The 25519-nt window shown below is 43.4% G+C and overlaps 1 protein-coding gene across 32 annotated transcripts in view; it reads right to left on the bottom strand.

The window, feature by feature from the left end:
- The window catches only part of ank3a (ankyrin 3a), a 118126-nt gene that overhangs the window by 20767 nt on the left and 71840 nt on the right, over nucleotides 1-25519 (bottom strand). For 14 of the 32 annotated variants that reach the window (XR_004616337.1, XM_034609260.1, XM_034609278.1 and 11 more), the window contains 22 exons: nucleotides 23029-23127; nucleotides 21379-21576; nucleotides 20974-21072; nucleotides 20055-20153; nucleotides 19841-19939; nucleotides 19592-19687; nucleotides 17560-17632; nucleotides 13067-13190; nucleotides 11771-11782; nucleotides 9319-9421; nucleotides 8546-8596; nucleotides 7300-7415; nucleotides 6507-6539; nucleotides 5381-5605; nucleotides 5122-5276; nucleotides 4595-4806; nucleotides 4278-4485; nucleotides 4064-4160; nucleotides 2408-2636; nucleotides 2193-2318; nucleotides 1729-1851; nucleotides 1163-1189 (listed from right to left, as the gene is read on the bottom strand). Coding sequence is in view for 31 of the 32 variants with exons in the window: in XM_034609260.1 (XP_034465151.1) it covers nucleotides 1163-1189; nucleotides 1729-1851; nucleotides 2193-2318; nucleotides 2408-2636; nucleotides 4064-4160; nucleotides 4278-4485; nucleotides 4595-4806; nucleotides 5122-5276; nucleotides 5381-5605; nucleotides 6507-6539; nucleotides 7300-7415; nucleotides 8546-8596; nucleotides 9319-9421; nucleotides 11771-11782; nucleotides 13067-13190; nucleotides 17560-17632; nucleotides 19592-19687; nucleotides 19841-19939; nucleotides 20055-20153; nucleotides 20974-21072; nucleotides 21379-21576; nucleotides 23029-23127 (2604 nt within the window). In the remaining variant the exon portion in view is untranslated. Of the gene's footprint in view, nucleotides 1-1162; nucleotides 1190-1728; nucleotides 1852-2192; nucleotides 2319-2407; nucleotides 2637-4063; nucleotides 4161-4277; nucleotides 4486-4594; nucleotides 4807-5121; nucleotides 5277-5380; nucleotides 5606-6506; nucleotides 6540-7299; nucleotides 7416-8545; nucleotides 8597-9318; nucleotides 9422-11770; nucleotides 11783-13066; nucleotides 13191-13731; nucleotides 13892-15017; nucleotides 15359-17559; nucleotides 17633-19591; nucleotides 19688-19840; nucleotides 19940-20054; nucleotides 20154-20973; nucleotides 21073-21378; nucleotides 21577-23028; nucleotides 23128-25519 lie in introns of those variants that run through there. The other 18 variants (XM_034609257.1, XM_034609250.1, XM_034609275.1 and 15 more) reach the window with 16 other exon arrangements.

A 25519-nucleotide genomic window follows, 5' to 3' on the forward strand; every position in this document is an offset into this window, starting at 1 on the left:
CGCTTCTCTCACTGCATTTCTCAACGTCATTGCACTGAAATAATTACAGACAATGTAAGCTTTGTCCGTATGGCCTATTCCAGCAAGTGACTAAATTCAACCTCCATCACATGGAAGTGACATGTGACAGGTGACATGGGACACCTTAATAAAATTACGATAGCGATAGGATAGTTGTGTTAATTTCAATTCAAGGCCTGTGATACACTTTCAGCCCAGTCTAGTTTATAATGGACAGTTCTGCATTTCATGATCTATAGAACCAGGCAGTTCAGATAATAGTTTGCACTTTAAAACAAGGTGGAAAAAATAATGCTGCCAAACAAATGTGGTTCTAGAGTCTATGTATTTAGTTTTGTGTCACTCTAAGACAATCAGTGCTGGTTTTTGAAAGTACGACTAGTCTTTTGCAACTGTGTGGTAGTAGATGGAATCATTTTTGTATGTTGGCATTGAACACAATCTGGATTTAATAATCTGGTGGTTGTCCAACATAAATATTCTGTCTAGTGAGAGGGTTGATATATTTGTGTTGAAAGAGCAAAACAAACTCGAACGCCACCTACGTAAACACTCAAACATTAAAACAGCCTAATTTCCCTTTGATTAAACTTGTAAACGTGTTGACATGCAGCTCAGAGTGTTAGCGTTCAATATAACATAAAGGCAGAGGACGAGGGTGAAGAAAGGATAATCCAAATAGAACGCAACAGTGGGACAAATAATAAGAGTTTCATCTTTCGCCCACAAGAGATACCAGAGTCCAGTGTGAACCGTTGGACGGGTTAATAGTAAGGATGGAGATTTGGTGATTTCTTGTTGAACACGTATGTGAAGGGAGATAGAGATGAAAAACAAGCCGAGGTGTGGCACAGTAACTGTTCTGTACTGGACTTGGGATGAAGACAACAATAAATAAATCCTCGCTGATTAAAACAATTGCCACTTCCACTCATGCACTACATGGGGGTCACTTCAGCAATGACGTAGCTGCGTTTAAAAAAAACAAAAAACGTGCGGTCAGAAGCATCTTTCACACGCAGGTGCTGCACAGAGACAAAATATTGGCCACGCGCATATTTACCACAGCATCTGCAGTAAAGCAAACAGAAAGGACAACAAAGAAGAAGCGGCTCCATGTGATGATGAAGAATCTGTTTACCTCATCATCAGGATCAGACTCCATATCCTGTGGTAATCCAAGATGCATTGCAGGAGAGGAGAGAGATGACACAATGGAGAGCAGGGAAGTTATCGGGAGCGGGGGGGGGGGGAGGGGGAGGAGGTAGAAATTAAAATTCAGGGGATGAAAATGGAGCAGCAAAAACAACAAAAGGCATCAGAAAGAACCTGAGATTAATCAAATAAACAGCAAAATAACAAAAGCAAAAGCAAAATGATTAAAGTTTCCTGTGATCAATCAACACCACAAACACATGGAGTGTTTTTTTTGTTGTGCAAAATTCGTATGCACCCACAGTGAGCCAGGCAATACAGCAAAGCATGATGTGCATGTGCGGCCGTGTGTGTACGTTGTGGGGTCTTATGACTGGCACAGGCTTTAACACCAATAGACACAAGCAGCAGGCAGTCGTTTCTAGACCAAATGAATGTCAGTGGCTCCTCTTGACGTCAGGACAACACTGCTTTCTGTCTCTCAAGGTCATTTACATGTGGATGATATGATGTGGCCCTTTGTGGATTAACTATTCAAACACTGGATCCTACCTTCTTGTGGGTTGGCAGTGTGATATTCAAATTACAGATGGCAGTCTGTGGAAGGCCTTTGGCGTTCTTTGGCTCTCTCAGGAAGGAGAGGCGGCCACATGGCTCCTGGCCCATATCTCTGATCTGTAGGAGATAGCCAAAAGATTGCATCACAACTTGGCCGTGGCAAAATTTGAAGAGCGACGCCGCGAAGTGGAAAAAGGTGAAAAGGTGGTTTCCTTTCTGAATCCAGGAATACAAATTTCTCAATATTTTTTCCTACCTATTCCCATTTTGTAATAATTGTAAAGCTTAGTGTAATTCGGTTGTTTTCCTGGAAAAAATGCATTAATCATGGCAAAAGAAAACTGTTATTTCTATATTAACGAGCAAGGCACATTTACAAATTAAATGAGAGTGAACAATATGCAGAGTAAATGCTTGTGGAAAGAGGGGGATGGTGATATAAGGGATAAGTGTTTTACCTTCACATTGAAAGGAAGCCTGTTTTCCTTGAAGGAGTAGAAGTTAAAAACCAACTGCTGGCCACTTTTAGTGAGAGGGGACAGGTTGCCATAGCAATCCACATGGATAGGCTTGCCCTCAAGAACCTACACAAGAAAACATGTCATTTGAACAACATGCAACAGATATATTCGTTTGTTAGTGTTTGCAATTTGACACAAACACACAACCCCACCTCGATATCCTTGCTCCGGGCCACTTCCTCAAAGTTCTCCTGCTGCTCCAGCGTCTTGTCCACCTTATCGTCCGTCATGCAGAAGCAGCGCAGCCGAGCCTCAACTATGTCGTTCATCTTGGCGAACACCACAAACTTGGCCAGGTACGGCACGCAGATCAGCTCCCGGTATAACTGAGACGCTAGACTCACCGTCTCAGGAATCTGGTGACAGTCTGCGAGCCAGAACCTGAGGAGAGGAGGAGAAACACAAAAAAGGAAATGACAAGTCTGAAAGTCAGCCAAGTGAACAATTTGCCTGATACTAGGATGATTTAAAAATAGTCTGGAATGGAGACTATTTTTGTATCAAACCTTTTTTTGGGCCTGAAAAACTATAGGATAATTGAAATGATATTAATTTAAATAGTAAATAAAAACGACTGAGGTCATTTCCCTGAAGGTTGAACACGGACACATGTCAGCTGTATAGTAATTAGCAAGGAGTGCTCCTTTAATAACAGGCCACACACTCGCCACATGATCCAAATCTAGTTAAGATAAGAGTTCATGACTTTGTGTCATGTAACCGAGAGGTTCGCTGAGGTCGAGGCCTGACTTATCAATATACTGCTTGTGTGACACTGTGTCCCCTCAGGTAAATGTGTGTGAAGGTGAAATTGTTCCAGGGACACAGAGAGAAAAGTTGACACGAGCATCAGGAGGAGAAAAACAATATCAATATCACCTTGACAAACAGATTCAACTTTCTAACTGTGTTCGAAAGTGCATTGTGCATTTGCATTCACGGAATCTTCTTTTTCCACTTTTGCTAGTTTATCGGAAGTGAAAAGGTAGATGCACCATTTTGCAGCATTGATTTCAAATTATGTTTTTAATGGACAAAATCAATTTCCGCTGCCTCAAGAGAGCAATGTGTCAACAATGCTCCTAAACAAAATGCAGATGTTTGTCTGCAGAACACGAGGAGGGGAACACGCTCTCTTTGTGCGTGCACTGAAATAAGCAGATTTGGGGGGAAACAGGAGTCAGGAGAATAAACTGCTGTTCTGTGGATCCGAGTGCCAGCTGACAGTAATTTGAGATTTTCTCTTGTGATAGATCTTTCAACTCACTGCCAACTCCTCTCTGCGTCATAGTGCTGCACTGTCTCTTCTCTGAGGGCCTCCGAAGAGGTCTACTGTCTACTGGCTGTGACAGGGAGTAGGACAGGGCTTTTAAATAATAAATAAATCTGTCAATTATATTCTCCGCTATTTCTTTGGTCCATAAAACACAATCTGTCTTGGTTTGTCCGAATAAAAGTCCAAATTTTTACATTTAACAATCTGGATCAAATGCTTTACTTAATTCATTGTCAAATTAAATGAATTTTATTTTCTAGCAACGGGGAAGAAAAACAGGACATGCTCTCATTTGGGCAAAATGTGAATTATTATTAGATTTTTGTGTCAGCACGACTATACTGTGTCTCATTAGTTTCCTATTTAGCGTCAGCAGTCAAACTTTGGTATTTCAACAAAATATAATAAGCTCTACATTAGCTGAGTGTTAATTCCCTATATCACATTCAGAACTCTCTTCTTTGTGGTGCTACATGTATAATCTTTTGTTGTGCACTGTGTGTATACGCATGTGTGTGTGTGTGTGTCTCACCTGGCCGACACATTTGTGGTGAAGGAGACACAGTCAGTTACAAAGGACAGCGGTGTGGTCCCTGTGATGTCCTCCCACTGGGCAGGGGACGTCCCTCCTGTATGAAGCAAAGGACAAAGCATGACCTCACTGAACTTTCAGTCGAACCTGTGTTTCAGCTTTTATACTCAACATATATTTTCCAGACTCTATCGTTGTCTGCAGGTTCACTTGCCTGTGATGCTGCACAGCAGACGTAGGCACGGGGCAGCGTCCCCCCTGTGTCCGCTGGGATGTCCCTCTGCCGATCTAGGTGGGACAGGGATCGTCATTGTGATCGGCTTGTGGAACTTCCTCCTCCTGGGCTCCACGGTGACGATGGGGCTGAAGGTGGCTCTGTTGCCGAGGACTGCCCTCACCATGTCATCGGGTACAGGCTGGGCCTAAACACAGGATGATGCAAAGTCAATGTTTGTTCATTTAACTGTGAGAACTTAAATCACTTCCTAAATGTTCTGTTTAAATGACTGGGCAGCAAATCACTTGCTGTACCTGCAGGCCAACACGGATCTTCTTGGTGAGCGCCCCCTGTGGGAATGACGCCTGCACCATGGGCACGGTGCTGCTGGACAGCATGCCTCCGTCCGGACCCATGTGGTTCGACTCCTGCTTTATCCGCGACACCACCGCGAAATACTGAGGGAAATCTCTGGTGACAATGCGGCAAATGCGTTTCTTCTCCAGCTCAACAGGGCTGTCCAGCTCTGCGAGAGAAAATAGTTCCATATAGCTGTGGTTTTAAGCAACATTTAATGGATGTTATCTTTTTCCGAAGCAGTTTGACCATTGGGCTCATTTGAAGTATGGCATTTTGGTCAGTATCATGACAAAAAAAGACAGTAAATAGGCCAAACTGCTTAAATTAAAAAGAAAAAAAAGCTGTTGGGGTGGAAATCTGATTTTCTAGGTCACCAGCTGACATAGCCCTGGGTTATGTAGTATAGGTTTTTCCTGAGTGGTACAGTTCACCTTCACTAACTCAGAAAAACTGTGGAGAAAATTAATAACTTTTCCCGTACCTTCATCCATCCCAGAGAGCAGTTCATAAAGGTCTTCTGGTCTGGCGTCAGACTGGTGCTCCTTCCACGCGTCACCATTGTCGCTCCTCAACACAATCAGCTCCCTCTCCTTCCCCCGCATGGAACCAAAATGAGGGATCTCCACAATCACAGGGCTGAAAGAAAAGAGAAGTTTCTTGTTAATATGTTGCAGTACATTATTTGAAATGATTTGTCAGGGGCAGGAAAACAACAACTCATGAAGTCCTGCGCTTCGTACCCGAGGAACTGAGCCCCGGCTGGTCCAACCTCCACCAGCCGGCTGACCAGCCCCTCTCCCTCCACCATGGGAGGGGGGTAGGCCAGCTTGTGCCTCTTGGCCAGACGACATGTGATGCGTGTGGGCGCGGTGCACTTCCTGGGAGGGATGATGATGCGCATGCCATTGTGGCGGCTGCCTCTCATGGAGCCACCGCGGGCATCCACCATGAAGCTGACCAAAAACCTGCGGGATCAAAAAGAGCAATGTTAGAGGAGGGGGGGGGAGAAAAGACAGACAGGGAGAAGGATGGACAGAAGTCAAACCATGGACACAAGTGAGGAGGAGGTTTCCCATGCTGTGATCACCGTACACCCAAATAAAGAAAGGAAGAGAGAAAATAACAAAGAGAGAGAGAGAGAGAGAGAGAGCAAGATATAGAATGAGAGAAAGAAGAAAAAAAAGGTTGCTTTGAGTTCTGAAAGTTTGACGTTCTCAACTTCATCGGCCTCAGTTTAGAACATTAAACACCATCTGAAACTAAACTGGGTGCTAATGAAGGCACAGAGAGTTTAGTTTCCAGTTCTGAGGCTGAAAGTGAGATTGTTGCCAAAGTTTCAGTTTCTCTAAAGCGGCATTCAGTGATCCAATATTAAACACCTGCACAGATGTTTTCACCAGGAGAGGGTTAATGGGATATTTGTAATGTGTCCCATTCTTCTTCCCATTAATACAATCATAGACACGACTTAAGTGTGATGATGGGGTGGAGTAGAGGCGTAAAAACTCTTCATTGTATTTTTATTTTTTCCTCAAATACTGTATGTTGCGAACACGAGAATCCCTGTGATGTTTTGTGGAAGATGTATTCTTTATGTGCACTGAGAGAGAGAGAGACTGTGTGAGAGAGAGACAGCACATCAAAACTCCCAAACATGTTGTACCACACACTTCTAAAGTCTACGCAGTGCAAAATGTAACACAAGACCACACAGATGAGACGAGCACAGACTGGAGGAGTAGAGGAGGCTAAGAAGAGAAGAGAGAGAGAGAGAGAGTGTGAGACGAGATGAGGGGGAGACAGAGGTGGAGGAGTGAGAGACATCACTGCGGCATCATGGGTGTAAGCAGCGAACTCAGTCATCACCTGGAGTCATACTGAGGGAGCGGGGAGGAGAGGCTGCAAAATAAACACATGGAGACAATGCAGGAGGCAAATCCCCAGAACTCAGTTTTAGTATCAGAGTTTCACAACCACTGGTGGGATCTGTTATAACTACAGCGGATGAAATGGGAGATTTAAAATCAAAGGAAACATTAAGAGACACAAAGGACTTAATGGCAATGAACAAAATAATATAGACGGACAAACATAGACAGCGTCGGAGATACGTGACATGACAGATCCCTCATATCTGAGTATAAAAACGAGGATATGAAAAGCCAGCAGCCTTTATAAAGAGCGAAATTTACATATCATAACGTCATATATTCAAAGTGCATGAAGGACATGAGAGCAAAATCTTATCAGTTTATACAAAATGAAACAAATGAGCCCCTGAGCTCACACAGAGGCTGTTCTTTGTAACTGCGACGACAGGACCGGAGCATATCAGCGAACACGGCGAGAGCTTTAGAGGATGAACTGTGGATTTATGCTGTAATGTAATGTGCACAGTAGCAGCACTGCAGAAATCCCACAGCCCTGCACCTTGTCTGCATCAGTGCTGCAGGGTTTGCTGAATATTGACTCTTGGTGGGAGGGGGGTGCGGAGCAGAATACAATACATATTTGCGCAATAAGTATATATAATATGTGATTTCAGCATAAATTGCATGGATGCACATGCAGAATATGAGTCTATGTAATATACTGTATGCGTGTGCATGCTGGTAAACACGCTTTGACAGATCACATGAGAAAGTACAGCTGCTCTTACCCAGAGTGAATGGGGCTGGACACGGTGTTGTGGCTGTGGCTGTGGTCCACGGTGTCTGGAGTCCAGCTGTAGCGCCGCATACACTCCGAGCTGTAGTCCCTCGTCACGGCCAGATGCTGGGAGACGTCGGAGGAGAAGAGAGGAGGGGAGAAAGATTTAGGAGTGGAGGGGGGGGAGATAGGCAGATAGAGATTGAGGTGAAAAAGGAGGGTGTGAGAAGAACAAGGAGGATAAAAAGAAAAGGAGTTGAGATAAATCATTGAGATAAAACAGAATAAAAGACAAAAAACAGATGATAGAGGATGGAAGTAAAAGAGCTAATTACTGATCACTGCATGAACATAACAGGTAACTTCCCCCCTCCCTTCTTTTTTCTCAATGGTCCCTGAGTCATGCAGGATATGGAACAATGAGCTGATGACATTCACAGCTTCTTGACTCATTTTCTAACCTTTGTCTCTCCATCATCAGGACAAAAAGACACAAAAAATACCAGTAAATGTGCAACTCTAATGATGGTTGAAGAACTGGAAACTGAGAATCAGCTTTAATAAATCGAGGGCTGTAGTCTCCCATTCGATTGGTCGACCAGTTCAATATGCTCTCGTCCGACTAAATTATAATTGGTGTTACATCAATAACCTTCCAAGATGAACACATTATCTTCAAGGGGTACAACTTTATATTCATCGGCTCCAATCTAGTTGACATGATGTGAAAAAAGTCATCAGTGTGGTAGCATTAAGTTTAAGCCTTGCAAACTTTGCAAAAAGCAGTTCATCTAAAAACTGTTTCCTGTGTTAGAACAATTTGTGTTTAACGCTTGAGGCTTTCACTGCAAACTGGATTGGCATATTTTAATATGTAGTTTTTAGTTTTAATCTGTAGTAACACTAGTTTTTTTTTACTGTGGCCAATTAAATTAATGTGCAGATTATTTTTCCCCAAAGAAAGCAGGTATGATTTCAGGCAGTCGACCAAGTTTGTCTCAGTTTGACCACAGCCCTCAGTGAAACATTATCCATGTGAACACTGACACATGGGAACTTATATACAGCCAAAGTACCATGGGAACAAACCATCCACTAAAAGCAGACCGGCACTAATGAATGAGATGAGAATGGCAAAGACCCAAAATAAACACATATACAAAGACCAAAACTCAAGAGCTGAACCACTGCGGCCGAAAAAATAAGAAAAACTGACGAGTGAGTCAGACATCGACCAAACGCTTTATACTTTATACCTTATTCAGTGGGTCAACCAAGTAGGAAATGTCTTTACAGACACTCTGAAGCTTGGGGGAGAAGAGAGACGGTTCAGAAGTCACACTTTGTTTCACTAGAGGGTTCAGTTGCTGCCAAAGATCTGATCTCAATGAGGACGAGCCTTTAAATCTAAAGAATCCTACTACGCTTTAGGTTGTAGCAGATTATACAAAAGCACTGAAACATATCCATGTATAGTTTTTAGCAGATATAAAACCAATCTATATAAACCTTTTTGACAAAGTAAGTCTGTCCAAAACATGTTCTTATTCTGTCGAAGGACAATGAGCTTATTTTGGCCATGTATAGTTTGAGATCCTGGGTGACGATGTCCTTGAAGTTGTAGGTTATATTACTAACACTGTTTATAAAGTAAGAGGTTACGGTTTCTGTTTTTGCTCCTGGCCACCAAAACAAGTACTGGACAGGCAGCTTGAGTTTTCCATGAGAAAGCAAAGAGGGGCCTCCCGAAGCCCTTAGGTGGTGGAGGTGCTATACACTCCCCCTCAGCACTTTGGCAAAAGTAAGCATGGCATCAACACTGCCTCTATTATGAAGGATTATATTCACCCAGCTAGTGTTTTATAAACAGCTAATTGACAGAGGGACGGAGCACAAAAGTGCAAAATTATGGTGAACGATAAACATTAAAGCTTGAAAAACAGACAGTTGAGGAAAGAGAGGACAGGGTGAACTGAAACTGAGATTTTTAAAAAGAAGAAGAAGAAGAAGAAGAAGACATGGGTCTTACCGTGTCCTTGGTGGGGGCCAGAATCTCCTCGATCATCATGCTGTCTCGTGCATACGAGCTCCGGTTGAGTGTGTTGGACCTATCCGAACTGAAGGAGCGGAGGCTACATGTTACCACGCAACCCAACGCCGCGGGCAACGACAAACGAAGGGCAGGGGAACACGAAATAAAACAAAAAGGAATTCCATTATTACATGCAACCTCCAGGGAATCAGTTTTGTACTTGGACAGAGAGAGTCCAAGAGAAATATGTGGGAGAATAGAGGGAAACGATAGAGCCCGCAGTTAGAGAAAGATAAGATACTGCAGCAGGTTATTCAGAGATGGAAATGAGAGCAAGGTTCGGTTGGTTTGCATTAAGAGAGAGACTGAAAAGAGGACAACTGTTTCTAGATGAAGGTGTGGGTAGGGGTTCGAACACCGATGTGAGTGTATCTAAAGGATGACATATGACAGATTAGAGGACTGGACATTTATATATAAGGCCGGAAGGTGAGAGTTTAGGAATCGCAAGACGTCTCTGTGCAAATCTTGTGATAATGACGGTGAAAAGAAATACGATTTCAAACTCGAGCCTCAAGTCTGACATCGCTTTATTCTAAGATTAGCAGCTGACCTCGACCTGTTTCAGAGCAGCCCAACATGAAAAGGAAGCTGTTCTCCTCCGTGCGTCCTGCTGCAGTCTGCTTTATGCCTGCGTGCGGTGACGTGTGTCTATTTTTGCAGCCTCTCTGGCTCAATGCGGTGCTTTGGACTCCTTTCAAGGTTTCTGTCTTGTGCTCATTTCGCTGCGAGGAATTGATCAGCGCACAGGAGCCGAACCGTCTGCAGTCGCTCGCAACATGTGCGCTCGCTCGTATGTGCGTGGAAATAACACATGTGATGAGGAGTATGTTTTTGTGCGCTGTGGGGGGGGGGGGGGGGCTCGGAAAAGGGGTACCATCAAAGCTGATAGCTCTGGCTCTCTCTTATTTTGTCAGAGGGTGTGTGTACTGTAGATGTGTATTTATGTGTCGTGTGTGTGTGTGTGTCTGTGTGTGTGTGTGTGCAGGAGGGGAGCGAGGGGGAGAAAATGCAGAGCTCAGCGTGTTTGAGTGGGCACACTATTCAGCACAGAGAGAAGCCCTTTATTCAGCACAGCGCTGCCTGCCCCGCCATCCAAGTTACCAAGCAACTCTGTGCGGCCTGAATGGACTCGCTGGCATGGCAGACGAACCCCACCCCCACCCCCACCTCGCCGCTCTGCTTTCACCAGGACTGTTTGTTCTTCACAGCTTCTTCCTCTTTCTCATTCTGTCCATCCTCCTCTCCCTCCATAAACATCCGTGCTTTTTCCGTTTCCTTCCTTCTTTGCTCTTTCTCTTCGCTGTCTGTCGTCTCTTTCTCCCTTTCGCCCACCACCGCTCATCTTTACGACGCTGTCCCATCATCTCGTCCCCATTTCAGAGTCAATTTTCTCGATTACGCTGCAATTAACTCCATGGAAGACCTCCCCCCCCCCATGCTTTGTCACCACCACCTCTTTCCGCTCATCCAATCTTTGCTTGTCACCTTCCCTCCCCTTTCCACACCTCTCCAACATGACTTGCTGTTCCAATTTTCTAAACCACTTGTTTTCGTCTTTCTCATCTCGACTATATTTTTCTAGGGGGGGGCGGGGTACCTGTGTCTGTCTGAGTCATTGTGCATCCATGAGACTGTGTGTGTGTGTGTGTGTGTGTGTGTGTGTGTGGCCGAGTCTTTCTTCGATGCATGGGGGCGATTTATATTATTTTCCATCTCTGCAAACCGTTTAAATCCAGAATAACTGGGACATCTCCAATTACTGGCATGTAAACATTACATTACATGTCATTTGGCGGACGCTTTTATCCAAAGCGACTTACAATTAGTTTATCCATCCATTAGTAAACATGGTGGATAAAAAAGATGGATTATGAATAAACTGATTTTTTTAATCCCTGGAAGTTACACTGGGCGACACAATAAAAAAAACTAAAATGAAGTGCCACCTTAAGAACAAGCCACGTTAACAAGTGAAGCGATTAGTCCGCACAACTCAAACTGAAGAAAACGTGTGCACAACACACAAGTGCTTCCAACAACATTGTCTCTTTTCCACACTTGCAGCAGAAAACACATTTTTTATGATGCGATGACTTAAAGGTGTTGGGTGATGAGCTAACATGGAATGATGATTTCAGAATAAAACACACGAGACAGCAACAGAGTGATGAATCTGCTACCACACACACACACACACACACACACACACACAGAGAGGAACAGCGAAAGTGGATGACGCCAATGTAGGATGGATGACTGGTGGTTTGGATTAGAGGTTTTTTTATGGATGTAGGGAGTTAAACAGTAGATCAGGGGGTCACAAGGGAGGGACACCATTCACAGGTAATGTTGCCTACAACTACTACGACCACTACTCTTTTCTTACCTGATTCTAGGGCTAGAATGAGGTACGGGGCGCAGGGGGGGTAAAAAACAAGGAAAAGAATAAAATAGAAGAGTGAAAAGCAAAGCATTTTGCAGACATTCAAGCATGATGTGGCTTTCTTCTTTCCCCCATATGACATTGATGCTGTGCCTTTGCATGGTCGCCAGCTACGACTATAGGCTGCATGTGTTCCTGAGGTTTACATGAGTGTGTTTGTGTGTTTGCAGCCCAGGGAAAAATCAAACCATGCAATGTCGATGTCATAAACAGAAAGCTAAGGAAAGTAAAATAAGTCGCTCAGCATCAGGCATTCATCGGTCAATCAACGATTTCATATTTTTTCACAGCATTACATTCACACCCCTGCAAAGACACCTGTCGAGAATTTCAAAATCTATTTCTGCTTAATCTGAAACAGTAAAAATAATAATAGAAACAATTTTCATATCTGTAATAGCGGATTCGAGTAAGTACCACAAGAGTAATCGTTACAAAACCCAATGTACTTTCTCACCATTCAAACTAATGAACTTTCCACGTAATTACGTTCGCGAATTCTATCATAACTCTTTCCGATATTTATCCAAGAGCCTCATCAACCAGGCTTGTTTACATGGAATCTCTGGGTTTAATTCAGCGTTTCCCTTGTTTGCTGTGGCCCTGCTGACGACGGCAGCTTCCTCTCACAGTTGGCCTGGTTGTTTTTATCAATCCGACCATCACAGAGCATCTGCCATCTGTCAGTGTGGCTACAGCAACACTGTGGGGCCGCACGCCACCGCGTCGCTGATGTGTTTTCACCGGCGCCTGCCAGCTTTCCACTGTTGAAACTGTACTTAGGCCCGAGCTGGGCTGGATCTCAGAGTTCAGAGTTATCAAAGTTCAAAGTTACACCTTCACTATCAAAGTTCAAAGTTACACCTTCCATGGAACGTTTGTAATCTTTGCACGGGGTTTGAATGAGGACACACAAAACGCTGAATCATTTTGTCAGGTTGAATCATTCGATGGCAACTTTCCAGCTGCTTTCTGCAGCGAATTCCATTATTGTGTGTTTGTGTGTGCACTTGTGTGAATGCTGAAGGGACTGGCCAGTATCGTATCATCTGGACCAGTCCAACATATACAGTCAAATCTGGCAAATGGCCCACCATATCAGGTATGGTATTATAAATCTACGGGTAAACAGCCACAGCATCAATTGCCAACGTGATGCTTCAGTTGAACATAATGTGGTTGACAGCACCTGAGTACATCAGTGTTTATATGTCTGTAATAGAAAGGGCAGGTGCCTACCTGGCGGAGCGGGCTCCTATGCTGAAACCCATGTACCCCTCCTGGGGGAGGGAGTCGTCCCCCAGCTCTTTGAGGTCCTGAGGCCGCAGGTATTTGTCCGTGTCCCCGGTCATCGCATCCTCACCTGGTGGAGGCATAAAATCATGAGATCCTCCGGTTGACCACAAAAATAGGAACAACAAACCGGAGCAGAGAGGCGATGCTGCACCACAGCAGAGAAACACCAGCCCTCATCTCATCACTTAGAGGAGGCCCTGGGATAACTGATCAGCAGCAGTGTGACGCTGAGCCAAACACAGGCTGCCTCACTGCAGAGCCCACTGCAACTTTTCATCTGGTCTCTTTGTCAGCGACACAACAACAACAACAACAACAACAACACACAGCAACAACAACAACAACACACAACAACAACAACCACCACCACCACACACAGCAGCACCTGTGCACGACTGTGTCACGAGGTGAGACAGCAGTGGTTCAGGAGCGAGGTGCCACCGGAGGCTGCAGCAGCAGAGCCGGTGCTCTGCAGATGTGCATCGCTCCTGTAAAACACAACGCAGCTGCAGTCACATCACCCTCGGACACAGCCGGAGGTCCCACAGCCACCGGAGCCCCAGCACAACACCCGGAGAATCTACACACAGAGCCCGGCCGCACCGCACCTCGATCGGCGGACCGGTGGACGATGACACGCCGGTCTATGAAGCCGGCGGAGCGGCCACAGCGCTTCTCCTTCTCCCTCATGTCCGGATCCGTCCTGCAACAGTCCGCTCCTTCACCGCAGCCCCTCCCCCCCACCTCCAACTCTGCCGCACTACCAACACACCGTCACACTGCGGGAGGGCTTCCGGTGACACCTTTCAAAATAAAACCAGCAGGCTTCTGCTCGTTCAAGCTCAGCCACCAACCAATAAAACAGCCAACAGCTACTATTCAGACTAAAGTCATCAAATCAACTCTCAGCGGTTTACAGCAGGGCAACTGGACACTGATGATGAAAATAAATGAAGTGGAAGGAAGGAAATACTAGTTGGTTTCCCATTTTATCTAAAGGGTTTTCTACTTATTTAGACAATCACTCATTCATCTGTCTCACTGCAGCAATCTTTGAATCTTGAATAAATGCATCTTGATTAAACATACATTTCTCTTGGGATCAATGAAGTAATATCTATCTATCAATCTATCTATCTATCTATCTATCTATCTATCTATATAATTGAAAGAGTGATGACGATTGCGGTCACAAAGAAGAAATGTCTATGTTTTTAGATGTGCAAATAAAGTGACAATTTCTTTAGAAACTGTTACATCTGCACAGTTGTTGTATTGTTTCCTAAGTTTGTTGACCTCTGTGAACTCTTTTCCCAACACTGACACCGAACAACACACTGTGTCACCATGGTCTCATATGGAGACTCACCATCCATGTATCAACTCCAGAAGAAGGAAACCGTCATGATGACATTTTGCGGATTTCTAAGATACGCTCTGCTTTTATTGTTGTGTTAAAAATCGATCGATTAACTTCCCGTCTCTCTAGTGGTTTCTGTCTGACTTGACAAAACTGGAAAACATTTAGCTCCCTGCTGCCCTCATACACCACACACGCACGCAAACGCACGTACACGCACGCAAACGTAGACACACAACCCACGCACACACATGAACACAATTACACGCGCACACCCATTGTACAATTTGTTAAAAATGTTAAAAGTCACTGTATTGACGCACACTATGATTTTTCCTCGAGAAACAATAAACAACTAAATAACACGAGAAATATAAAGTGTGTGTTAACTTCGATCCATCTTTATCCACATAGAGAAGTAACAACTATAAAAGTGAAACATTTTGGGAGATCAAATTTCTCCTCCCACCAGTTCACCTGAATAATAAATCAGCCTCTCAAAAAGACCAAACTCCTCTTGGCCAAAAAACTTACCTTTGTCCAGTTCTGCCATTTTCACTGGTCACTATTCTTCTTTATATCCCTGAGTTTATTTCTCGTGTAAAACCTCCACACAGAGAGAATCCAGTCTGTTTCTATAGTCCCTCCAGTGTCTGTGCTGCTGATGGAAAAAAAGTTGCCCTCCTTTCACCCCACGCACTTCGCTCCACTCACACCAAGTTGCGCCTTTGTTGCTGGTGCGCACATCTCTGCCGCCTCCTCTGCGCAAAACACACACAACTCAACTTCCACTCAAGTTTTCTCTGCAGCAAAAAATGAGGCAACGCATCGGAGTTGAGCAGCAACAGAAACCATCTGACATCGCTATCGGTTAATTCTCCTGCAGGCGGGGTCACGACAAAAAAAAAAAAAAAAAGCCCGTCTTATTGGATTTACTGGGAGGAAGCGTCGGTGCGTCCCTGCAGCTCAACAAGCAGCAGCGACAACACACTGCGGGCTGAGCGGCGTCACCAGAGGCTGAGCACAGTCAGCTGACACAGGGTTGGAGCAAATGCACGGGAAGCCTCGGTGGAGGAGACAGTGACGGAGAAAAATATCAAATAAGTTACTTGAGGGAGTTTGGCTTCATGTCAAACTGGGAGTGAAGCTTCAAATATTCACTTCATTCATCACTTTGTCAACTTAAAAAAAAAAAAGGATTGAGCAACATCTCCCTGCTCAGCTCTTCCTTCCACACGTTGCACAAACAAGGAGTAAAAGTTGCACAAGTCTGACATTAAGAACAATTATGCAAGAGGTGTTCGACAGTTACAGAACCTGCAGTATACAGAACACTATATATATATATATATATATATATATATACAGTATATAAAACACTATAGAGAACATAGCACCAGTGAGTCCAGTGCTACAGGGATTATGGAGATATACTCTACAGTGGGATGACGGTTTAGAGGACAACCAGGAGTTGAGGTGTTACTTAAGGTGGTGTATAGTAGTCTATAGAAAGCAAGGGGTGAGCGTGTGATGGCGCGCGCACACACACACACACACACACACACACACACACACACACACACACACACACACACACACACACACACACACACACACACACACACACTCAGATTGAGTCACTTCAATTTGCAGCCTAATAGGATTGACCTCCACCATATAGGATTAAACGGAGATGTGGAAACTATTTACTGCCACTTTCTCTCTCTCTCTCTCACACACACACACACACTCACACACACAGCGATGATGAAGAAGTGCAGGCGTGAATGCAGCAGCAAACAGAAGTCAGTCTGGTTCTGGCCACACATCACAAATACAGTACTCATGAATTATTTTTAAAGGAATTCTTGTTGAGAAACAATGATACACTGAATCATCCATAAAGCATTGAGGATCTTTATCACGTAGCTGGGGCACACACTTGATATGTGTGTGTGTGTGTGTGTAACTTGTTGAGTCTGGCTGTATCGCCTGACATAGAAACTCCACACCCCCCCCTCCCGTGCGTCCCCTAAGCGACAGTCTATGAACAAGCTCATCAATTTTGCAGACCCATCGGCTCTGTGTGGTTCCAAAACAAAGGACAGCAGCCTGAAACTGTGACGCTTGCACCACAAGCTCCACAGTGCTGTTTGGCTCTGTAGTTCTACAGCAGATATTCTACATACACTGATATAAATAATGCTATTAATGCTAGTTTACATACAATAGGACATGATCATTTGTTGATTATATGCAGGTCTCCTTATAGTCTATTACGTGAATTATGAAGGGAGTCACGTCGGCCTAATTTTGATTTTCTTGCAGGAACTCCTTCATTGCAGGGTTGGAGTCAGGACGAGACTGAACAAAGTTTCTTTGATAAAGAGCAGAATGAGACTTCTGATGTGCATGTGGTTAAAAATAACAAATCTGTTTTTCTTAAGTAGCAGTGAAAATAACATCAGCAGTGTCAGTTAATGATCGGAAACAGACACTCAAAGCTGCCAGGAAAAAAACCAAGACCAGATTCAAGGATAAAACAGCTTGAAAAAATAACTGCTCAAAGTTTGCTGATGGATTTCTTGGACAAAATGGAAGTAGCTGAGACTTGGGAGGAGGCTGGAATTACAGCAAATAAAACAAAAACAAACAAAACACAAATAGAATATCTCCAGCTCTTTCCAACCCCAAAATAACAGCAAAATAACAAAACCGACAAACCAACGTTGGGTGAGTGAGCTCTGATTAGGCTGCAGAGTCTATGAGAAGCAAAGCTCGATGTTAGCTCTTCAACAAAGGCAGGTTGTTAGTTCTGCTGAAGCGTCTCACGTTAGAGGAAAACAAACTAACTACAGAGCGCTGGAGTCAGACTGTCGACAAATACCTTCGTCAACATCAGAGTAAGATTCCTCTTTGAGAATCTCTGGCACATTGGCCCGAACTGTGACGCACATACAGTGAAACATGCACACGTTAACGAAAATGGCAAAACCAGTAAAAATTAATGAAATCTTAGCAGCTAATTGTTGAAGATGAGCAAGATAAAGAGAAGTTTTAGCGTTTCTCTACGTACCTTCATCGTCTGACATGTCGAGGAACTCGTTCATGGTCTCTGGAACATTGATCTTGTGTTTTTCTGATGCACTCTGTAAATATGATGACAGAGAGATGGACATTTCAGTTTTTTTTAATAAAATAAATGTATATATTCCAAACTAATCCCTAACAGTCTGAGCCAGTTCAAATAGAAACCCCAAAGTTACAAAGCTGTAATATGTTTTTCAAATAATATTATTTATTATAATATAAAATTATCATTTCAGATTGTCACATGATGCAGTGTTTTGCCTGTTTCCTGTATATTTACTCGTTGACATTTTCAACCTGAACCTTGAAATTAGAGCCAGAACAATATGGATTTTTGGGGGCTGATGCCAATGCAAATATTAGGGAATAAAATACATTTGTTACGTAAAATGTAATAATATAATAAAAGTTTTCATATCGGCAAACATAAACATTGATACCTATATATATATATAAAGGCTCATGTCCACTGATTTTATCTACCAATCAATAAACAAGTTGCGCTCCACTTGAAATTATTCTTGCTGTATTGTTAAAGTGGCCAAACATCCTCAAACGTCCTACCAGTACACCTTTGATGTTTTAAATCACTATACAGTTATTCATTTCGCTTTCATCCAAACCAAAATCAGGGATCACATCTAGAAGGTCTGACAATATCACATCCCCTGAAAACGAGTCAATGTTTCAGAGACAACTGCGTCAATTGAGGACAACGTCAGCAGTTACATTCCATCTTGTGTGAAGTGTGACCTTCACGTGTGTTTCCTGAACATTTAGCTGAATCCTAGTTGTGGCTCCTGTCCCATTAAAAAGTAATAATAGGTGTTTGAAGGCCACATGACCCCACACAGCTGAGCAGGAACAGGTCCAACAGAGGAATGAAACAACGAGGCCTCTGCACAGTGAATAATACATCACTCACACACACGGGCACGGAAACGACCTTGATCTTTTACTTTCATCCCTATCGATAGAGACAGTTATGACTAATACACTTTGCTGCTGATTGTGCAGTATCCTCAGTGACCTCCCATCTCCTCACCCACTGTCCCCCCCTCACACGCCTGTCACCACTTCATCATACTACTGCCACGCTTTCTTTACCACTCCCCCCCCCCTTCCTCACAGACACGTGTGTTGATCCGATCGCTGTTAGTGACCTGAGCTATTAGAGGAGAAACCTTAAGCTCCAATCTAAGCCCTCTCTCTCTCTCTCTCTCTCTCTCTCTCTCTCTCTCTCTCTCTCTCTCTCTCTCTTCATCAGGACTTCACACACGTGACACATGGTGGCTGACTGATTGACTTGCTGGCTGATTTCGCAGGATTCACACACTGACTCAACCTCCAGTTTGCTGCTGCCTGACTGGCCAAGTTTTGGGCAAAGAGTCGCTCACACAATTCAGCTCAAACCAGCCACTGAACACTGGAGCATTTACTGGTTTCAGTCCAGTAGTGACAAAAACTTCACATTTCCACATAAGCTGCATTTTGAAGCACATCATCCATAGTAGCTATTTTTTCTTGTTTCTTGCTTCTGATTGCAAATTAACAACCGGTGCTGGTAAAATGCCAAAACATTTTAAAGTGACAAATCATTAACAGTGATGAAATTAACGAAGATTCCATGATTCTTATACAGTTAAAGTGTCTTTAAAAATCTATAACTGCCTGGAAGGTGAGAAATCATATGGAAAAAAAATAAAATGTTTACATACTGAAAATGAATAAATGATGCAAAAATATAACATATGTAAATATATGTATGTAGTAAAACAGGCAAAATGTATAGAATGTATAAAATAATACCTAAACTGATGATGCTGGATTATTACTTCTTAAAACATTTAATACTTTTCAATGATAAACGTTTAATTAATTCAGTGTCACATGTATTGTATTGACCTGGCTCTCGTTCTCAGTCTAAGTCCATGTTAAATAAAACATCCACAAGAATGGAGTTAGTGTGGAATGTATTGGTGACACCTTCAACCATCGACAGGAAAGCGGTGTCTCACCATGGTGGTCAGGTTTTCGTCCGTCATGGGCCTCAGAGTGTCCACCACAGAGATGTACCCGAGTCGATGGGCGACCGAGAGGGCAGTGTTCCCATTCTGAGCAGCGACACACCGAAAGAGAGTTATTCAGAGGAGGCGCACGGAAAACAAAAAGAGCATTCAGTGATTCGTCAAGCTCCGGCTCTGTTGGAGGGTGTGTGTGTGTGTGTGTGTGTGTGTGTGTGTGTGCCAGTGTGTTTGTGCACTGACCACGGTGAGCTCGTTGGCCGAGGCCCCGTGCTGAAGCAGCAGGTTGATGATGTGGGTGTGGCCCTGCTGAGCTGCCTGGTGTAGAGGCGAGTATCCGTTCTGCACAGAGACACATGAACACAGTCGGCTTTAGAGAGGAACAAAGATCTAGACAAAAACAGTTACACAAGAGGGTGCGTTTGACAGGTCGGTGAATGAGCATGTGTTTGTCTACCTTGGTTTTGCCATTGATTCTGGCTTGGTTCTGCAGCAGGAAGTTTGCCATCTTTGCGTTGCCATAGTGACAAGCCACGTGCAGCGGAGTGTAACCCATCTGCATGGAGGAGAGGAGAGGAGGAGCAGACACAGACGTGAGAGGTCGACTCGATGAAAAGACGGTTACGTATGCGAGCTGACATCTTTTTACGTCACAGATAAGATTTATTATTATGAGAAAAAACAGTTTATACATGAAAAATAATTAATCTTATATTTCCCAGCATGCTATCTGATTCTAAATATAACTTTATAACGTCCAAACTACATCACATGTCATGTCCCTGTTGAATAATGTGTGTGGTGCATAATGATAATGGAGATCAGCGAGTGAATAACCTGTTTGCTGTAAACAACTGTCCTGTCAGCACAAACACAAACACACACACACACATACACGCACACACACATAGAGAATATAACCTTGTGTGAGCCCAACCTTCAGCGAGTACGTGTTTGAACGTGAGCAGCGTGTTATGAGGCCTGTGAGTGTTTGTGTATCAGTGAATGAAACTGAATATTAGATCGTGTATGAGCTCATGTGCACGTGTGTGTGTGTTTGCTGCAGTGTGTGCTGCATCCGTAAAGACACAAACACCAGGCATCAATTTTTTATTTAAACGATAGCAGATGAATGTGTGCAAGTACATTTTTTCCATTTGCTATTAATACATTGAAAAGAAAGTTCCAGTTAAAATAAAGAGCAAAACAGGTCATGCCTCAAACCTCAACCACAAAAAGAAAATTAAAGACGATTATCTTGTGTGTGTGTGTGTGTGTGTGTGTGTGTGTGTGTGTGTGTGTGTGTGTGTGTGTGTGTGTGTGTGTGTGTGTGTGTGTGTGTGTGTGTGTTTGTGTGCCTGTGTGTGAAGCATTACCTTTGTTTGTGGGTTGACATCAGCCCCGTGGTTGAGAAGGACTTCTGCAACATTGACCTTGTCCTCCTGAGCTGCTAAGTGAAGTGGTGTAAGTCCGCTCTGTACATGAAGGAAGGACACACAAAAACACGTGAGAACACGTAAATACATTTGTTACAGTGGGAACATATAACAGCACTGACACATGTTATCCTTCAGGAAAAATGATGCTGAAAAATGTTATTAAAACTCCCAAGACACTTGTTTTTCTACTAATTTGATTGTAACCAGGTACAATTCAGGATCCTTATGATGAAACTAAAGATTTATTTACTTCCAGAAATAGGTCATTAGAGAAATACTAGCACAGAATACAGGTTAGGTGCATGCACTGCTTGCTTATTTTAGCATTTTGGCCGATTTCACCTTATTGCACATGTTGACGTTGGCGTTCTTGGTCAGCAGCAGGGACACCAGGTCCACGCTGCCCTCCTGCGCTGCCAGGTGAATGGGACTGATGCCTTGCCGCGTCATGGCGTTGGTGTCGGCGCCGTACTCCAGCAGTGTGGTCCCGATGTCCATTTGGTTCTTTTTGGCAGCGATGTGCAGTGGAGTGTAGCCGTTCTGAGGGAGGTGAAAGATACGCAGGAGGTTGGATTGAGCTTGGGGGTGTTGTTTCATTCTACTGAGAAACAGTGGTTATGCTCAGTGCTGCACAAAATAGGTGTTTTCTTCTCTATAATGTAGTTGATTCCATTCTGAAACTAAATGGAATTCACATCGTACGTTATAGTCTAAAGTGTGGACAAAGCTACAGGATGGACACAATGATCAGGAGAGATTGTTGTTTTTATAACATCTAAATATATTTAAAAAATAAAGAGACAGAAAATGAAAAGAAACTATTGAGAGTGTGAGCTGTAGCTGGGCTTTATTCAACCCTCTGGGCAGCTCTGAGGTTCACAGAGAGGTGGGTTCAGCTTCAATGAAAGTCAATGATTAGTACGAAAAAGAAGAGAGTCATATATTGTGAGTCTCAGTGTCACTACTGTCACTTTGCATTGAGCACTAAAAAACACACAGCTATTACTTTCAAACCATCCATCTATGAAACGTAATTGTCTCTCTTGGATTGTTAGGATCAATGAGACAAATTTCATGAGTCATAATATCCTCAGTATCCTCTTGGCTCAGATATACGAGTAGATATGTTTTGTGCAACTTGATTATTATTCACTGCTACGTCTGTGCGTGCAAATGCTCGTGATCATCTCCTCTACTCCACACGGATGGATCCTGATTTTCAAAATGCACTTAAATTACACCCAGCAGACCAATTTATAGAGGAGGAAACTGAGAGAAAGGGTGGCAGGGAGGAATGAGTAAGAGTGTAGGAGGGAAGGAGGCAAAGAAAAGTAATAAATAGAAACAGATGAAGATGAAGGGAGAGAGAGAGAGAGAGAGAGAGAGAGAGAGAGAACATGCAGGAAACAGAGGCAGTGACGAAAGGGGAAGATCGAGCACAAAGACAAATTACTGCTGCAATCTTTGGTCTCCTCTTTCCAGATGTCTGTCTTGAAAAAAGGGGCATTTCCTACCATGTTTTGTCTCTACTCCTGTCATCCTGCTCGTACTTATTCTGTGACTTCTAAAGCTGAACAGGGGATGAACCACAACGACGTGTGATTGTGTGCGTCAGACATTATGAAAGCAGTATTACTATATTAGTATTTTCTTTTTGGGAACGCACAAAATGTATGGCTTTGGAAGAGAGTTCACAAAATTGGGCGAGTGAGTAATTTATGACACGTAGAAAACATCATCCGTCCGTCCGCTTTGTGAGAATACTCGTGAAATGTAGCTGAATGTAAAGGAGATAATATTTCAAAAAGTTTGCTGAGCTCAGAGAAAAAGCCACACACACACTCACTGTGTTATAAACAACAAAGGGTGGAATGAGAGAAGGGGAAGGAATGAGATCTCCACACACATCACAGGAAAAACACTGTTAATGGTTAATGGAGGAGGCACTGGGTTGGTTTTAGTGTGAGTGTTTATGTGTGTTTTTGCGGATACCTTGGCGGCAGCGTGCGGGGAAGCTCCCTGATCCAACAGCAGCAGCGCCACTCTCTGATTATCGTAGTGAGCAGCTACATGCAGTGGAGTTAGCCCACTCTAAAACACCAACACACCCACACACACACACACACACACACACACACACACACACACACACACACACACACACACACACACACACACACACACACACACACACACACACAGATGCAGAGACACATCCACACGCAGGAAAGCAACACAAAACGGAGTTAGAAGATTGCCAGACTCATACAAGCAAAAACACGAGTAAGAAGCAAACAAACGCATGAGGAGAGATGGACATCAAACTGATGGAAGTTATTTGGTAAAGGAGACCGTTAAGAGCAAAGACTTAATGCTGGAATTCAGAAAAAGAAGCAAAGGGAGAGATGAGCGTGTCCTTGATGTGCATCTCCAAAATGTCAAGTATTTTTAAAGCTTTTATTCAGTTCAACAAGTAATAAGTGGGATTTTCTCAGCCCTAAAATGAACATCTAAAATAACACTTTTTTAATATTTTCTTCTTCTTTGTCAAAAGTCTAGAGCCTAAATAACCCAAAGGCAACTCTTGACCCACATAAGACATTTTACAGCTTTTTCCCACATACACACTTGTAATGTTCAAGCCTTGTAAACAGACTCTGCTGTGGGACATTTGTTGAGTTTCCCCTTGTTTTATATAAAAAAAAATCAAAAGCACCAAAATGGGAGATTCAGGGTTTTCATTAAAAAGTGATGAGGAGACACTCAATGCATATTTTTAGCAGCAGCAGCAGCAGGAGTAGCAGTGTACAGGTCCTCTGCAGACACGTTTTCAGACATATAATAAAAACATGTCTGATAGGCTTTTAGACAAAAAATATCAATTGCCTTGATTGAAAAATCTTAAATTACATCTACTCCTTTCCCCCTACAAGAAAATCTACAATATGCAAGTACTTTTCAACTTCCTTTTTTCACAACACGGGTGGACATAGGGCTGAGAGTTAGATGATGGAGCCTCACGCCTCTGAGCTACATCCAAAGTATTTCATGCACACAATACACAACTTATATCCCACTCAGAAACCAGCACTGAGTCAGCAGGATGCTCACTGAGCCACTGGAATGTCCCACTTACTGAAATGACTCAGAAAACATGTGTCCCAGAACACGTCCTGATAATCTTCTGACCTCTTACAATTACAACTCTCGTGCTTTTGGTCAAAACGTTTTTTCATTTCTTTGTCTCTTGTCTTTCTTCTCATTTCAAAAGAGTTAAACTGCAGTAGGAGCCCTGGTTTTGCTCTAAGTTTAGACTCAGGATTACAATGGGACCGATTTGAGCGTGACACCAGCGAGCAGAGTGGAAGCGTCATTATCATACCTGACCGCCATTATGTTAAATGCTCTCAGATGGTGGCACAGACACACACACAACCAGCGAACATTGTAGTCAGTGCCAGTAGGTCTGTGCTTGGTAAATGTGTCAATATGTGTGTGGATATAAACGCATTTGTACAAGGGTGCACACGGAGTGTGTGTCATCTTGGCGATAAAAAAGCAAATCTGCCCAGGAGGTTTTTTAAGAAAAAAGAACGAGCATCTGTTTGCGGTGTCGTCCCGAGATCAGTCCCCAACCTGCCACCCCATCCTCACAACCGCCACCAGCCCCCGTGTCCAGCTGCAGCTCGGAGAATTCCTCTCAGAGAGGGTCCTGTTTACTCTCTCAGAGACAGGGTGGATAAGAGCGGGCGACCGAGAGACTTGCAGGATGATAAATGGACACATTATCTGAATGACTTCCTGATTTGGGCCATTTGTTAACTCTCCAGAAATGTTTACAGTCTGCAGCTCAATGACAGATCTTTACAAAGCTTCAGGAGAGGTCAACACTGCAGATGTATAAATTCTTTGTTCATGCTCTATGCTTTGTTGTACATTACTAGTTTAGTGCACGTTCTAAACCATGGGCTGTTTGGCCTGGGATATTTGCTGGTTGCAACTTTCTTTCCGAAATTGTAAAAGGTGACCTGCAGCATTTGAGCCGTGGCAAATAAAGACCTGCTGCTGGACTCAGTCCACATTACCCTGAGGCTGCAGCTGCACAAAGCTGTTCACCTGTTTAATTAAAGTTCAGTGAAGCTCACTCAGTACACAGAACCCAGAGGTGGAGAATCAGTGGCTGATGTGATCTACAATATCTCTTTTGTTGATGAGTAGCAGCCGCTGTTTTATTAAAGGTTTATCAATACCGAATGTATCATGTGTCCAAATTGCACCAAATTCAAAATTACACTTCTTTGGGCCCTAACAACACACATGTCAAGTGTGAAGCCGACAACATGAACGGTTCTCACGATATGCAAGCCACAGACAGTTTGAATTATTAGATTAGATTATTTTCTATATACAATTGCCAATAATCAATAATAAGACCCCTTGCTGCTTGTTACTTTTCAAGACCCCCCCCCCCCTCCAGCAGCAG

The sequence above is a fragment of the Hippoglossus hippoglossus genome, chromosome 15 (assembly GCF_009819705.1).
Source record: "Hippoglossus hippoglossus isolate fHipHip1 chromosome 15, fHipHip1.pri, whole genome shotgun sequence".
NCBI lineage: Eukaryota > Metazoa > Chordata > Actinopteri > Pleuronectiformes > Pleuronectidae > Hippoglossus > Hippoglossus hippoglossus.